The sequence below is a fragment of the Neolamprologus brichardi genome, chromosome 17 (genome assembly GCF_056152115.1).
Source record: "Neolamprologus brichardi isolate AB-2024 chromosome 17, ASM5615211v1, whole genome shotgun sequence".
Classification (NCBI taxonomy): Eukaryota; Metazoa; Chordata; class Actinopteri; order Cichliformes; family Cichlidae; genus Neolamprologus; species Neolamprologus brichardi.
This window is the reverse complement of record NC_142120.1, coordinates 30,349,884-30,367,092: the sequence shown is the minus strand read 5'-3', so window position 1 is coordinate 30,367,092 and position 17,209 is coordinate 30,349,884. Positions and strand designations below refer to the sequence as shown.

General features: G+C 39.7%; 1 protein-coding gene across 3 annotated transcripts in view; it reads left to right on the top strand.

Annotated features, from left to right (window-relative positions):
- The window catches only part of LOC102776796 (contactin-associated protein-like 4), a 114,930-nt gene that overhangs the window by 52,351 nt on the left and 45,370 nt on the right, over positions 1-17,209 (top strand). For 2 of the 3 annotated variants that reach the window (XM_087831096.1, XM_006797776.3), the window contains 4 exons: positions 9,517-9,692; positions 10,093-10,239; positions 14,316-14,583; positions 15,683-15,832. In XM_087831096.1, the coding sequence (XP_087687222.1) occupies positions 9,517-9,692; positions 10,093-10,239; positions 14,316-14,583; positions 15,683-15,832 (741 nt within the window). The remainder of the gene's footprint in view (positions 1-9,516; positions 9,693-10,092; positions 10,240-14,315; positions 14,584-15,682; positions 15,833-17,209) is intronic. The other variant, XM_006797777.3, reaches the window with a different exon arrangement.

The following is a 17,209-nucleotide window of genomic DNA, read 5'->3' as shown; positions in this document are numbered from 1 at the left end:
TAGCTCACTACAGTGCTTGTTTGTTTATCCATATGTCTTAAGCTAATTAGAAAAAGTGCCATATATCCAACTCTGAAAAAGTTGGGATGCTTTGTAAAATGTAAATGAAAACAGAATGCAGTCATTTGAAAATCTCAAAACCCATATTTTATTCACTGTAGAACATAAAAACCATATTAATTGCTTTCCGATAAATATTAGCTTATTTTGAATTTCATAGCAACTAATTAGAATAACTGGCAACTGATCAGTAACATGACTGTGCATAAAAAGAGCATCTTAGTAAGGCAGAGTTTCTCATAAGGTAAGATGGGCAGAGGATCACCAATCTGTAAATTGTGTATTTCACTCATCAACATAAAATTGACTATGAATATGTCATCATGTACAGTACATAACATCATAAAAATATTCAAAAAATCTCTGTGTGCAAAGGAAAGGACACAAAACCAATATTGGATGCATGTGATCTTTGGGGCTTATAGGGCACCATATTAAAAACAGGCATGATATTGTTATGGAAATCACTGCACAGCTTGGGAAGACTTCCAAAATTCATTGTCTCTGAACACTGGTTGCTGTGCTGTCCACGGGTACAGGTTAAAGCTTTATCATTCAAAGAAGAAGCCACTGCCTGAACAGTATCCAGAAAAGCCCCTAATCTCTCTGGGCCAAAGCTGATTTAAAATGCACACATGCTACTATCCCATCCAGACAATACCTTTTCAGGGAAAATCTTGCACATTTCAGCAGGATTCCTAAACCTCACACTGCATCTATTACAGCAACATGGCTTCATAATGGAAGTCTGGGAGCTAACCTGACCTGTAGTCCAGACCTTTCACGAACTGAAAACATCTGATACATCACAAAACAAACAAACGAACAAACAAAAAAAATGCCACGAAGAACATCCAGGACTTTTGAGCAGCTTGAACCCTCTATCAGACAAGATTAGGACAACATTCCTCTCACAGGAATCCAGCAGTCAGTCTCCTCCGTTTCCAGATGTTGTTAGAAGAACACGGCATCCTACACAGTGGTAGACATGGTCCTTTCCCAACTTTTTTAACATGTTCAAAATGAAGAAATACTTTTTTAAAAAGGATACATCTGATATATCTTATATTTAATCTATTGTGATTAAAATATGGGTTTGTGACATTTGCAAATAAATTTTTTATTTACATTTGTTTACACAGCGTCCCTACTGTTGTTATCTGGATTTGTACATTTGACCGTATCTGGCAGATACAGTCAATCACAATGTTGGTGATTGACTGTCAAGAAGGAACTCGTGTTTAGCTTTGTTCTTTTCTTGTCTTGTTTGTCTCACTGATTCTTAGCTATTCCCAGACTCTTCGCCTCTATCTAGTGGGGGGTCTCACTTTCTGGCCGTTTCTCTCCCAGCTTGACATCCTCATCTCTCTCTTTTAATCTATAATATATGATGGATGCTAGAAACATGTGTCAAGGATGAACACTGTGGAGCACAGTGGGTTAGCATAACATAACCCACTGCCTGTGTGGAAGCTAATGAAGGTAAAATGTGATGACCATGAAGCTACAGACACAGGACTCAAAAGCACAACTTAGAGAGATAGAATTAAAAGTAAAAAAATGAAATTAAATAAACACTCTTCACTTTAACAAAAACGTTTGGTAATCACTCAGCCGCTGACAGGGACCAGGCCATGGCAGTACAGGGAATCTGGGAAGTCAAATTCCCTAAAAATGTACACTGGGAACTAGAGGCTGGAGCACACAATACAGTCTGGCACAAAAAGAGAGGTACAGCCATATTAAATAAACTCTGGGAATTGCACAATGAGGCACAGATGACACTCATGATGGAGGAGATGACACAACACTGAAGTGCCTAAAGCACGTGTATTAAAATAAAATAGGAAACCATGATGAATGACAGGAAAATAGAAAACATGACCCAAGGTGCAAGGCGAGACATCGTGTGTGTGTATCTGGCGTAAACAAGGTTAAACCTGAGGTGCTGTTGGACTGCCAGCCTGTCGTATTATCACCATATGGCAAAGCTCTCATCAACCGTGCCATCTGGCTGCTGGAGTACTCTGCCGCTCTGCTCATCAGCCAGGCCTTCCTTTCAGTTACAGCTGAAATGAAAAGTGCAGCTTCCTGAGAATATATCACTTTCCCTCAGAAAGCCATATTTTGTGGTCCTAAATGAAGTTATATTTCAAAAGTGAAACTGCAGATTATTAATCATAGAAATCAGTTTTATGTGTTTATTTATTTATTTCTGTGATGTAAGATTGTGTGGTTATATTTATAACAGAGCAATAATTTGATCTAAAGTTAAACTTTCTTTGATGTAGAAATAAATGAACAAATAAATAAATAAAAAGCACCACTTAGTCACTGTACTTTTCATTAATCACAGTATTCTCTTATCCCAAAACAGGGGACATGCAGTATAGTTGAAATTTTGCAGACTAGTTGTTTGGTTGCTGAAAAACTGAGTGAGACTCGGTACCTGCTCTTTGTGTGGGTGAAAGGAGAATTCAAAGAAAGATTAGGTTAGAGCATTGATGAACTAATGGTAGCACACCCCAGAAGGTCAAGTAGGAGTATGATGCAACAGAGAGCATCCAGCTGTTAGAACTAATAATTGATCAAAACCTTCTTAGATGCACTATAAGCACCGAATTTCCCACAATTCCTGCCATGTTTTGATTTGTGGAAAACTGAATATTTTGACCATCACTATAAGCAAAGCTGAGTTTTCTCCATGCATATATTGCTTGAAGATTGTCCACCAGATTGGCTGTGATACGAAATATGTGCTCTATGGAAAAATATGTCCTCCAAACTGGTTGGCAAGTGGTTCCTTGGGTTGCTGACAGTTGCTGGTGAAATCAGATGCAAAGAGGTTGCTGTGCAAAAAAACATCCTTACAGTTGCTTTGGCCATTAACAGGTTGCCATGGATGCCTGTACTTTGCATGGAAGACACAGACTTGTCTGCAAACACTCTACCTTCAAAGTAAAAGTGTGCTTCAATGGCACAGCAATGGCTCAACTCAACTTTTACTTTGAAGGCTAACAATTTCAGTTTTCTAGCTGCGTTGCATTTTTCACAGTTTCACTGTAACTTGGAAAATACATGTCAACTAGTCAGTTTCTTTCATGCATACTACAAGTGACACGTAGCAGTCTGCCAGCAACCAAAGCCAGGTATTTGCAGGTAGGAAATATATGTTTTGCTTTAGTGCACAGTAGCTGCCAGGAGGGGGCACTGAGTGTCACTAGGCCTGAGAGATGGGGCTTTATTAAACTTACCCTACAGGGGCACATATTCAAAATGACAGACAAGTCAACATCATATGTTTAGTGATCATATGACAACAAAACCTGAATACAGTACATGCTGTACCATTCAGTTCACGTTTCACAATTGTCAGACTTCCTGCATCATCCATTTACTTAACCATAATTAAAAGCATTTCAAGAGAAGACATAATTCAACTGCATTTTAGTGTTATATTAATGTTTGAAAAAGGGACCTTTCATTTACTATACGCAACATTATTCTTCAGCATTTACCATTCACACACACACACACACACACACACACACACACACACACACACACACACACACACACACACACACACACACACACACCCACACACACACACACACACACACACACACACACAGGCTGAAAATCCCAGATTCCCACAGCTATTTTTCTAAGATTTTGTGAAAGCCTAAATTTGTTGTTTCCAACTCCAGGCCTCTCTCTGCTTCTTTACATCCCCTCACCCTAGTCTCACCCTCCCCTTTCTGCATTCTTGAAATAAAAAGCAGAATATTGTCCATTAGTTATGACTGGGTGGAAGCAGTTTATTTCCCTGGTGGTATTGTCTAGTATATGTCAGCTGGAAAGAGGCGTCATCTGCAAAACTGTCAGTCTGACATCAGCTCCCTGAGTGACGCCTGTCACATCCCTGCTAGACTCAGTCCGATAGTCAGCAAAGTGCTCAAAGAACTTGGCTGGGAACGACAGTAAACACAGGATTGCTGTTGTAACGGTACAGAGATTATATTGAGCTAAGTTGCGATTATCCTAAAAATCGTACTTTGCCTCAGTCACAGCACTGACACTGCACACTCTCTTTATTGCCCTACCTCTCTATCAGTCCCTACCCTATCGTTTTTTTTTGCTATAGAAAAAAATCTTCATGTTTATTTATCAAAGCCTTTTTCATATGTGATCCAAATTCTGCCTCTGCTAGTTCTTTTTTCAGATTGAATTATTTACCTTTAACAATTGCATGGTATTCATCTTTTGTCTTCTTCCTCCCTCTGAATCTCCAAGGAGCTTGGAGTCTACAGACAGTGTAATTTAGATCAATAGCTTGGAGCATCCACCCTGAGCCACAGCATGCTCCTCCTCAGTCAGCTGTTGGAAGACAAGAGAAGATCAAACTAACAGAGCGAATGGATAATAGCAGAAGGTTTAGATGCATTATCTAAACACTGAAGAATGTGAGAGACTCTCTGAAGCTCTTCACAGTTATCTCTCCCTTTTTCCGGCCTGATCCTGTCAGTCCCGGTCCGGCCTGATCCTGTCAGTCCCGGTCCTCCCTTTAACGGTGATTCATGTCACTTCACGAGAACAGCAAGCTGGCTGAGACAGAGCGGTGGCTGTGAACACTGTGAACTGGGTAAATGTACAGCTTATAAGGGTGCAAGTGTTTTCATTAATTAGTGAGCAACATCCATTAGCATAAGTACACGTCTGAATGGAAACACAAAGACAGGAATAACAGACAGACCAATAGACAGTGACCGAGGAGACAGACAGTCAAACAAACACATGCAGTGAGACACTTAGACCCTCTCTGTGTGCCTGTGGCTGTCCAAGCAGTTGGAATAAATTGACTGGCTCATTAAGATTTATGTCCGCTATCCAAAACCATCTCATTTCCTCTATGCTTTACATTTATCAAAATGTCAGTTTGCTGTAATGTAGCCTGCTGCTTCATAATTCACTTCAATTCTGAACTGCCATTGGAAAGCTGTAATACACAGCAGTAAATGCGCTGAGGGCTCCAGTGCCTTTTGGACAAATGGTGTTAAGTATCACTGACGAAATTAGGATGGCATCAGAGATCCATGCAGGGCAGGCTGCATGTTAAGTGAAAGGCTTTCTTGTCTCCGTATTCTCAGCAGTGAGGACATGCTGTGTTCACTGTCTGGTTTCTGGCATACTAAATGGAATATTTCAGGGTTTACAGTAGCACGACTTTGCCACAATCAGCATTTTGCTCATTGTACAGAGCAGCAAAAGCTACAACTAGATCTTCCCCCCCAGGGATCTGAACAGCGCCGCTGAAATGAGATGAATGTCTTTGGACAAAGTGTGCCAGTTGGCAGAGAAAATAGAAGACAATGAACTGCGGTGATTGCTGTTGCATTGGCTTACTCAATTCCACTTTGTCTACAGCGATTTACTCGTTTTGTATGCTGCCTCCCAAGAGTTCCAGAGGAGCCAGAAAATGGAAAGAAACCTCTCACTGCACTCCCCTGCTGTATGATAGGTTACTTACTACTGAATTTTTCGGTGCGGTAAAAATAAAGAATGTGTCTTTAAAAAAGAATTTAAAACAAATTAAAAAAAAAAACCCTCATTGTTCATTGTTTAAAGGCTAATGTAAAAATGTAAATGACTGCCGTCTTGTTTGCCTTTGAAGACACTGGGAAGTGAAAGAGATTTGTGGCAGAAAAAAAGGAGAACAAATGGAGGACTCTTTCTAAATATTAATTGACTGTGGATGGTAAATATTGTTATAACTTCTTGCCTTTCACACTTACTATAGGACTGATTGGGTTCATTTAAATTTATGGTAAGCTAAAATGAATGTTTCCAAAGAAGACATACTTTGTCTAGAGAGACAAAGTATGTCTCTGACAAAGAATTCAAAAAAGAATAGGAATAGCATCTTTGGGGTATAAATGCCAACCTATGCTATAATTATTTACTACTCTGTGTCTACAAGGGACTATCTAGCACTTTGATCTTGATGTTGTTGCTTTCATGTTTTCTGTTTAGTAGGTTTTTAAAAAAACAGTCAAATACATTTTATCATAGAGTTTTACCTTTAGACTGTACATTAAAATGGACATAGCCACTTTGACATCATCTATACGTTTGATACTTAATTGTCTCTGACAGCAAATGGGACGCCAATTTGTGCTATTGAAAAAGATACTGTATTTACTGGAAAACTGAAGTATTTTGGTAAAACATCTTGATGCATTCTCAATCATCCAGGTAAGTAAATCTCCAAAAGTTGATTCTGTTCATCTGGACGTAGTGTTTTCAGTGCGAGAAACGTTTTGTCACTCATGTTTCTCGCACTGAAAACACTACGTCCAGATGAACAGAATCATATTTTGGTTAAAATAACACAAATTGTCATTCAAAACAGCCACAGCCATTAGTTACATATAATATAACCATATTATATAACCCTAATATAAATAGGTGGGTAATAACTTATAAAAATGTATCCCATCTTGTTTTCAAAACAAGAGAAAAGAACAGACCCAAAACATGTTGTATCTTGATATAACCAAGGCCGTTTATGCAATAAATGGGCCTTTTAACATGGGAGTCTTAGGGAACTGTCTTCCTTTTGGAGCCAGCACCAACCTGCCGTTTGATGGATTGTATTTTTTTTTTTTTTTATAAAACTTTAAAACTTCAGAGTCATTAAGATAGCTTTTTAATTACTAAACTACTCAATTCACTTTGGATTTTTCATTAATAGCATAGAGGGTACTGCATCTGCAATTTTGTTGTGCAACCTTGTGTAGGATAATGATAATTAAATTAATCTTGATCTTTTTCAAAGCCATTGATCTGTGAAATGGTTTGACACCATTGGTAAGACTGTGTGTCCTACCATCCTCATACACAAAGATGCAAATACATGAAATAAACAAATCTGAAACCCACTCATAGTCAAATTCTTGCCATGGATGTCTTGCTCCTTTTCCTTCTGTATGGTATGAAATTCCTCGTTGTAACTGTGACTAAAACTAAGAATTGGTTTTGAGAATGTGTGTTAGCTTTGCAGTGAAGTTGTATTTTAAATGCTGGCACCACGTGACGATACAATCCTGAAATAATCATAACAGTATATCTTGTGATAAGACTTGTCACTGTCATCCTTCATAAGCAGATTTAGAGCTTGAGTGAAGAAGCATAATGGAATAGCAGACAGAAAATCATCTGGCAATATTGCCTTGGGGACCTGTCTAGGGCAGTAGGCTCCAGCATAGTAGAGTGTTCAGTGCCAAAACATCAGCTTAAACACAAGAACATTCAATATTTGTGCATTCAGTCAAGTTAAATTAGGCTGTTATTGTAGTGTTACATAGCTCTGTTCCTTTGGATTGATTAGTTAAGCCAATGGCATGTGAGAACCGCAGCATGTTACAGTTCTCTTAAATTGAACCTTCTTTCTCTCAGCTTCCTATTAAACTTGCAGGCAAGGAGAAGGGGAATAAGGGAATCAAGACTGACAGAGAGTGAGAAAGAGATTCATTAATGGAAGTGAAGTGTTTCTATTATTGTTTTCTCTTAAACTACTTGTTTATCCTCAGGGTAAGTACTGGATTCAAGAGGAAGACAGGCTTCTGTCGATGGAACTAGGCTAGCTATTTCCCATGTTCCTATCTCTGTGCTAAACTAAGCTAAGGTAGTTATGTCCTGATCAAAGCTCCATTGTTGAAGCCCCTGAAAAGTTGGTTTCAGACTGGAAGTAAGTTTGGATACTATTTAACATTAATCACAATCTCAGTTAAACGTAGCCACTTATTTGTTTAGCATTGAATACTCACTTAAATCTGTTTCATCGGGAATGTTTGTGTAATCACAAACTGTGTTATAAAAGATAGAGACACTGATCACTTATTGGTTTGTGAATTTTAATACTGTTTTCCTCGATTTGGCTATTTTAGTCAGTCCTGCATTTTTAGGAGGTAGGGATCACCATATTTGGAGAAGCTGGAACGTTTACTCATCAGCTAACATTAGCTAGCTTCATTAGCAAGGTGCCTCTTTAGGCTACAGTATGAGCAGAACACACAGGCGACTTAGTGCTAACGTATTAATAAAGCAATACTAACATAACCAAACTGAATTACAATACATTTAACCATAGCACTGTAACATGAGATAGCTAACAGCCGGTGTGTACTTTTAATCCACTTTTTGTTCGTATAAAAAATACCGATGAGATTTATTTACATACATTTATTTATTTTTTGCTTATTTCCATTGCAAAATTGAGCATTTTAGCACAGGAAATAAATAGGAGCAACTAGCTTTGAGAAACTAGCCTCAAATTGCCTTCAGACTACCTGCAGTTTTTGTGACTTCCATGTTAGATATCTTTCAGATTTTAATTTTAATTTGATTGATAGTAGTGGGAAAACTGTCGTTGGACCTTCATAGCTAGAGCACAATACTAAAGACAATTTAGGATAAGTCTAATATATTTGTGTAACATTGCCAATTCAGAAAAAAAATGAAGTCACTGATGCAAACTTTGAATGCAGCGTACTCCCTTGTTGAAACCTGAAACTGATACGCACAGTTTGATCTATTCAGCAAGTTGATCACTGACAGTTATTTTAGATTGGAGAAACTAGTTGGTTTATGATAGTTAGTTAGATAGATATGATAGTGGTTAAAAGCCTCAAACTTGGGGAGCAGGCTTCAGATTTTTTGTAAGGTCCCTCCCAGCCACCAATTTTCCAGCATTTACCAGCCTTTTGCGTAGCTCTACCTCAGACCCCTAAACACACAATGAGGAGTTGGAACTCTGTAATTTGAACTGTCTTTCTATCTTGAAGAAAACACCTTTCATAATTAATGACTTGGCTTATATCTCTCCTTTTGTTGTAGCTCATTCTGTCAGCAGAACCTCGTTTCCTAACCAACACATTGGAGGACCCAGAGATAAATCCACCTATCAGACCTGCTGGTGTTGGGTCTGTCATTAATTATGTCCTGGTATCATTTTGTAGCATCATCATTTCTCGTGCTCTGTCCTCCTCCCTCTCAGCATACAGAAATGTGCTCTATAATGAAAGAGGGTGACCTCAGTGACCTGCTTCCTGTTTTGAAACAGAGATTAAAAAATATCCCACTGATGCAGCAATCTTTCCGTGGTGCTTTTTGTTTTGATAGATTGAACACAATCCCTTCCTATAGGTGTTTTGCTGGGAAAAAGCACTGACTATTTTCTTCACAGAAGTTTGTCCTTGTTAAAAATGTTTTATGGATGTTCTTCTTCAAGTGCGTTGGAGGTAATAAACTTCAGGAAAAAAAAAATCAAAGATCCTCAGCAGGAGATGCATAATGGGATTTCTGCGTTGGCCGGGGACGTTGCTCTTCTCTGAAATGCACCATGGCACCGACATGACAACTTTTCTCCCGCTCCTCTCTCCCTCTGTGTTGCAGGTGTGAGTTCATCCTCTGGTGGTCAGCTTCTCGTTTCCCTGGGCAGTCTGCTTGATGACCAGCACTGGCACCATGTAAAGCTGGAGCGGCTCAGCACTCACCTAAACCTGACCGTAGATAAAAATACACAGCAGGTTCAAATACCGGCTGATCTCAGCCACTGGCACATTCACACGGTGAGAGGAAACACACACACACACATTCTGAAGCAAACGTGTCAAAAGCGCATCCACTCCTGCAGAAATATTCATTTGTTCAGCAGCGTGAGTGAGTTACTCGTTGAATAAATCAGACAGGACGTTCAAGTCATATTAGTTCTTCTATCTTCTAGTGAATGAAAAGGCAGAAGGTGGGCAGCTTTCTGTGCCAAACCAGCTTGAGAGGGTTATTCAAAGGGGCTATTCGGTGCATAATTTCGCTGTGTGAGTGTAGTGAGGCAATGAAGAGGTGTTTTTGAGCTTATTTTTCTGCGTTAAAAGGCAGCGTACTCTGTGAATGAACCTCTTACAGCAACCTTGATGTCATTCAGAGGGAGAATGTAATATTATTATAGCGTGTTTTGGAATTACTGTGCAGCTGACGGTGGCGGCTGTCCAGAGCCACGGACTGCAGAAACCCATCCTGTCCAACAGGAACTTTCATGGCTGCCTTGAGAACCTGCTGTACAGCGACATCAACCTGATAGACCTGGCCAAACACGGCAGTTCACAGGTCGCGATAGTGGTGAGTCATTATATTTCAGCATTTTATGAAGTTTACCACAAGCACTAAAAGTAATAGTGTGGTACAATTTTGCCTACTAATCGCTTGTCACTCATGATGCCAAACTAAAGCTGTAATGATATTAATTTAAGTGTTGCATGTTTATATTAATAATTCTGAGGACAGCTCTTTGTATACACGCAGTTTTAAAAAGTTTAGTAGAAAAAAAGCAAAAGTTTTTGTGGAGTCTAGGATTGAGAACGACTGCTATATGTCACCATTTAGTGTAGTAACTCCTTTCTTTTACACAAAGCTTTCATTGTTAAATATGTAAAAAAACAACAAAAAAACATGGCCTCATCTTAGTGTGCGTAAAGGAGAAAAGCTGAGTCCAAGTCCAAAGCCAGCTCAAAGACATCTGTTCCTTCAGTACAATATTCATTGTTGTGTTGGGGTTCACTTGCCGGTTCATCTTCATGCATCTCTGCTTGTGTAGGGTGTATGGCACATTCATCTGTCGTTTAGCTGCAAGTGCCTTGACTGCCTCCACAATCCATTTGTAATATCTGTAAAGTATTCTAAATATTTTATTTCAGCTTTTTGCAAGAACTGCAATGCTGAATCCTATATGACATTTCAAACCTACGAGAAAAGAAGAGATTTTTGAGCATACATTGAAATTACTTCATTTTTTTGTACTAAAAAAATGCATCTTCAGAAATCACTTCTTTTCTAGCAGGTTTGTAATTGCATTGCAGTTCTTGCAAAAACTTAACATTCAATATTAGTCCTGAGTCCAGTGACTCCACCATCTAGTCCAGTGGTTCCCAAATTTTTTTTGCTGGGCCCCCCTTGTTTTACAAGAAAAATGTTTGCGCCCCCCTTCTCGCGCGTGCACGCGCGCACGCGCGCACGCACACGCACTAACACATCCTCCAACCACACACACCCATATTTTGCTCCATTACGGTTTATTTCACACCTCAAACATTTAGTAAACAATTAAGCAAATACAAGTAATCTGCAATAAATTACAGGTAGTAAGAAAATAAACTACGAACTCTTTTACACTAGGTCCACACCTACACCGGTATTTTTGAAAACGCAGCTGTTTTGTCCACACCTAAATGGTGTTTTGAATCACCGAAAACTCAGATTTTTTAAACTCCTTTTTTGCGTTTAAGGCAATGTCAAAGGTATGTGCCTTTTTCACGTCACGCTGTGCGCACGTTATTTTTTACATGAAATGAATTGCAGAATGGCAGATAGAGACGAAATACTGTTAATCTGACTATCTGCAGGTTTTACACGCTTACATATACACGCAGTTACTGTCGCTCCATTTACAAAGGCAGAGGCATCACAGTGTGATTATTTTACGTGTAGTTTTTTTTTCATGTGTAATAATATTCAACATTGCTATCAATACATTTTTCAAAAAAATGCCTCTCTCTGGTTTAAAAACATAAACAACTGTGGGATACTGTTTGCCAGTGATTTAAACAGCCCAGCGATTGCTCCTGACGAAGGGAAAACCAATTCTGCAGGGAGACCTACCTTGGCACTTGTGCAGGTGAAGCCAAAGGGAAGATATGCTTCACCATATTTTCTAGTCTTTGGCTTAGAATGAAGTTGGTTTGGAAACATATTCAGCGATGCTTCATCTCCCGCTTTGAGTTTCTGTGGGCGCCCCATGCTAGCAGTGTCCAAGCGTTTTGTCCCCCCCCCCCCCCCCCCCCCCCCTTTTCATTCCACGCCCCCCCTGCAATGTTTCTGCGCCCCCCCTAGGGGGCGGGCCCCACACTTTGGGAAGGTCTGATCTAGTCGAAGCCTTTCTGTGTGGAGTTTGCACGTTCTCCACATGACACTGTCGATTCTCTCCAGATACTCTGGCTTCTTCCCACAGTCCAAAGACATGCATTTAGTGGGATTCGATTATTAGCGATAGTAAATTTCGCACAGGTGTGAATGTGAGTGTGAGTGGTTGTCCATCTTTCTGTGTTAGCCCTGCATCATATTGGTGACCTGTCCAGGGTGTACCCAGCCTTCCACCCTGTGGTGCCCGGGATAGGCTCTAGCCGTCTCCTATGACCCTGAGGATAAGCAAAAGTGAATGGATGGATGGATAATTATTGTTGTATTGTTTTACACTTTCTTCTTACTCTAAATTGTGTTTGGTGATATGATCCACTTTGTGTGTTATTTGTAAGAATGCGTTAACATCTATCATTATTGCATCTCTAGTGAATAATTTACTGGGCCATTGCATCGATTGAACTAATGTGCAGAAGTTAAATGTACTTCATTAATTCACATAATTCACTTATCAGCTACACATTAGCAGTCAGCACTGGTTAGCTATTGGAACGGCTGCTGTGCTTTGCATGTACTGTTTTTGCAGCTAGTAATGGTCTTTATGTGGATTTTATGTGCACGCTCCCTGCCATTCTATGTTTTCTATTGGTCATGCAAATGTCACACCATGTCACCAGCGAGTGCTCACCAACCAGGAAAATAATACATTTCAGAGCACAGCGGTGCCATTGAAGCGTTGTATGTGAAGGGCACTTTAGCAAGGTAATCGGGCAAATTTAAGAGTTTATGTTTGATTTGTTTTTGGGAGGGGATTCCTAAAGAAGTTTTAAAAAGTATTTTACAAAAGTCAGCCCCAACCCTATATCTAGGGTTTAATATGGATATGAGAGGTAGCATCACTGCAACAGAGGTTTTTTTTCCACCACTCTGATTGTTTATAGGTCAGTCTGGCTGATCCTATTTTCATCCACCAGTAGACTGCACCTCTAGGAAATTAGGAAAACAAATCCATGCACATCATCTCCACCTTGTTGAGCTGTTACAGAGCCAAAAATGTGGCATAGACATCTTCCACATATCGCTTTGGTCTTCCAATGCAATGTGTTATTCATAAAAGATTTATTCATCAGTTGTTTGTCCTATGTAAGACGTGGATGTGATCGTATATTGTCAGTGGTCGTGGTCATGTGACCTAACACAGGTGATTAAAGATGGGAAGGTATGCTTGAAACATCACAAAGAACTAAATGCATTAAATAAAGAAATTGGAGTTCTGCAGTTTGCCAATCGTTCATTTTTTTCCCTTTGAAAATCAAACATTAGCTGCAAGTTCAAAGCAACTTTCAGTTTATGTATTTGTAGCTTAAGAACAAGTGACATTTTTATAGTAAATAAAAAGTCTTCTGTAAAAAAAAAATCATTTAATAGAAAAATGGTGTTTTATTATAGTGATGATAGCATTTTCTAGTAAAGCTGTGTTATCCTTCTGTCAAGGCTGTCAATTTATTATGATAGTAATTAATTATTTAGCATTTATCATTCCTCTGTTAGAGTACTTCCGTGATGAAAGTTTGAACAAGCTGCGAACTTTTATTCCCTACGACAGACTTTTAGTGACTTTTCCCCCAGCCTTCCTCTTTGCCTTTTCTGCATTGTGGTAATTATTATGCTAATGGTCACTGTCACGATTACTATTGTTATCATCATTATTTTCATCATTTGCATCATCATCCTCCCTATTTTTACACCCATCATCATCATCATCATCAGCGTCATTAGCATCATCATAATCTCCTTCATTATCATCACCAGTGTCATCACATCTACATTCTGATGTTACAAAGCCCAAAGCAAAAGAGCTGCATGAGACAAGTGGCAGTTTAAAAAAAGAAGAAGAAGAAAACTTGAACCATACTAGCTTATACGCGGTAAATTCCATCATGGAATATTTGGACACACTGCTGTTTATAAACTATATTTCTCGTGTTGTATTATTTCAGTTTCCCAGTGTAATTAAGAGATTTGATTATGCGGCACAAATAGGAAGTGTGTGCAAAGCCTTTCTGACTCTGATGTTTCAGGTTTCCAAAGAAAGCCTTCAGCGTTTTAGCTGCTCAGCTGATATCAATATGGAAATACAGGTGTCCTTTTTCAGAGAGGTGCTGATGAGACCTCTGTGACACCCAGTCAAACCAAGTCAGCCTCTGCAGTCAATGAATATTCATGTTTTATCTCTTTCACAATCATTTCTTTCTATCTCTCTTCCCTCCTCCTGTTCTCAGGGCAATGTGACCTTTTCTTGTGCTGAGCCAGTTTCAGTGGCTGTGACGTTCACTGACTCCCACAGCTTCCTCCAGTTGCCTGGCCTTACATCATGGTCAACAGGGCTAGTGTCTGTGACGCTGCAGTTCAGGACGTGGAACAAGGGAGGTCTGCTCTTGACCTTTGGTCTCCCGCAGCAGGATGGTACAGTTTTCCTATACCTGAGCCAGGCGAGGCTTCGACTACAGATCAGTAAAGCAGGCAGATCCTCGCTGGATCTCAGCGCAGGTGGGTTCAGTCACGATCTGGATGTTTTTCTATTCATTTGCGCATACATTAGAGTATGCTTAATGGTCACTTCATTAGGTACATCAGTTCAACGACACAACTATCTAATCAGCTAATCACTAAGGATTGTAGCATGGTTGTTGGTGCAAGACCAGCAAAACATGCACGATTTTCCCACATCTCTAGAGTTTACAGAGAATCGTCTGAAAAAGATATCCAGTGAGCAGCACTTCTCTGGCAGAAAATGCTTTGTTAATGCCACAAGTCAGAGGAGAACTCTGTGGATAGACTGCTTCGAGCTGACAAGAGCAGTAACTCATATACCCACTCATTACAAATGGGCAACAGCAACAGAAGAACACACTGGCTGCTTTCCTGTGACCTAAAAACAGGAAACCGAGGTTACAATCAGCACAGACTCACCAAAATAGGACAGAGAAGTTAAAATATTTGCGAATCTGATGAGTTTCTGTTTTTGCTGTAACATTAAGAGGAAGGAACAGACTTTATGTAAACCACATGAAAGCATGGATCCATCCTGCCTTGTATCAGTGTTTCAGACTGCTGCTGCTCGTGCATTGGTTTGGGGGATATTTTCTTGGCAAATTTAAAGCAGCTTTAAACACCATGGTCTACTTGAGTTTTGTTGGCCATGACCACCCTTTACGACCACAGTCATTCTTGAACGAGACGGTGATTTCAGTATACTCAAATGGCCTCCACAGTCACCAGATCTCAATCCAATAAAGCACCTTGGATGTAGTGGAACTGAAGATTTGCATCATGGATATTTAGTTGACAAATCCTCAGCAACTCTGATGCTGTCATGTCAATATGGACCAAAATTTCTAGGGAAACTTTTGAACCTTTTTGAATTTGTGGCACGAAGACTTAAGTTCTGAGAAACAAAGGAGGTCCAACCCAGTGCAGGCAAAGTGTACCTAACAAAGTGGCCAACAAGTGTATGCAAGTAAAAAATGGAAATGGAGTAATTTATATTTTTCTTATACTTGAAATTAAAATCAAACCAAGGTCACATCCTGATTTGAACTCAACCACACCCTGTTCTGGATTTTGTATGTGTGCATTTGTGTCTCAGGCTCAGGTCTGAATGACGGTCAGTGGCATTATGTGGAGCTGAGCTTCAAACATGATCATCTAAGCATCACAGTGGACAAAGATGAAGGAGCCACCGCTCACATCAGCATCTCGGTTCCTCTCACCTCAGATAGTCAACTCTTCTTTGGTGGTAAGAATACCTGCATCATGTACTACTTTTATATAGAGAGATTTTGGGGGGGATTTTCAGCATTTCTAAAAGCTCTCTATGGTCAAAGTCAACAGATTATACATACTGTAAGCATGTGCAAGTGCTTTGCTGCCAGAGAAACTGCTGATATCGACAGACAGGGGTAGTTAAAATTCATGCAGGTACTCTGGTAATAATTATCATCTCCAGATCTCCTTTGGAGGTTTAGTGCCACCCAGAGAGGGACAAAGTCATAAAGCTGCTCGGTGGCTCTCAATCCCCACCCCCCTCTTCTTTCATCTGTCTTCTGGCTGCTCCACCCATCTTTCTTCTTTTTTTTCCTCCTTTTTTGTCCTTACTGTATCCACTATTTTCTCTCTGTCATTCTGTCTCTCCAAATCACCGGTGCTTTTATTTTAAAATTGAGGTTTTCTTCTTTTCATTTCCCTCCCTCCTGTTACTGTAGCACATGTATACTTTCTCTCTTCCACCCCTGCACATGTACACACATGGAGCTAAAGACAAACTTGTTAAGAGATCAGCTGCAAAATTACATCCACCTGCCTAATATTGTGCAGGTCACTTCCATGCCACCACAGCATATATCAGAGTGGACAAAAGCCCTCTGGGGGTGTGCATTAGATTGTTTTCAGCAGATCCTCTGGGTCTCGTGGGTTGCAGTGCAGGGCCTCTGTGGATTGGGTTGTGGTGCTGGGTGGTTGTATACAACAATATTTAGGTGATTGTGTCAAAGAAACATTTACATGAATGCCAGGGCCCAAGGTTTCCCAGCAAAACCTGCCCGTGGTTTGAATGATGTGTCTGATTGGTGTATCTGCAGTACACTAGCCTACTGCACAAACCTAGTAATGAGGGTTGCTTTGGACACCCCCTTTCCATTGACATTGTCAGTAACACTGCACCTTAAATAACCCTGTTTGTCATTCACAGGATGTAGATTAAATTGATTAATATTTCTATAATATAATGAATATGTATCACTGTAAGCAGCTGTAAAAATACATCACATTTTTGTTAATGTAAAGGATATCTTTTGAAATGTTTTTTTTTAAACTTTTTTTTTACATGCATTATCCTTTCACACACCTTTGCCTGCAGCATAAATGTTTATATACTGCTTATGAATGGTATCATATTAAAGAAGTGCTCCAGTTTTTCTAAGAGACAGCAGCCTTAGTATAATGAGCAAAGGATGGCAGTGAGTTGAGCTGTAGTTACATTCTTAACCTCATTTCAGGTGAAACTCAATTGTTATGACATTGTGATCAACACTAAACTTCCTGCTGCGTCATCTTGACTGCCATAAGCAAAACAGATCCAACAAAATCTTCTTCTGAGCTTCTAAAATTTAAAGTG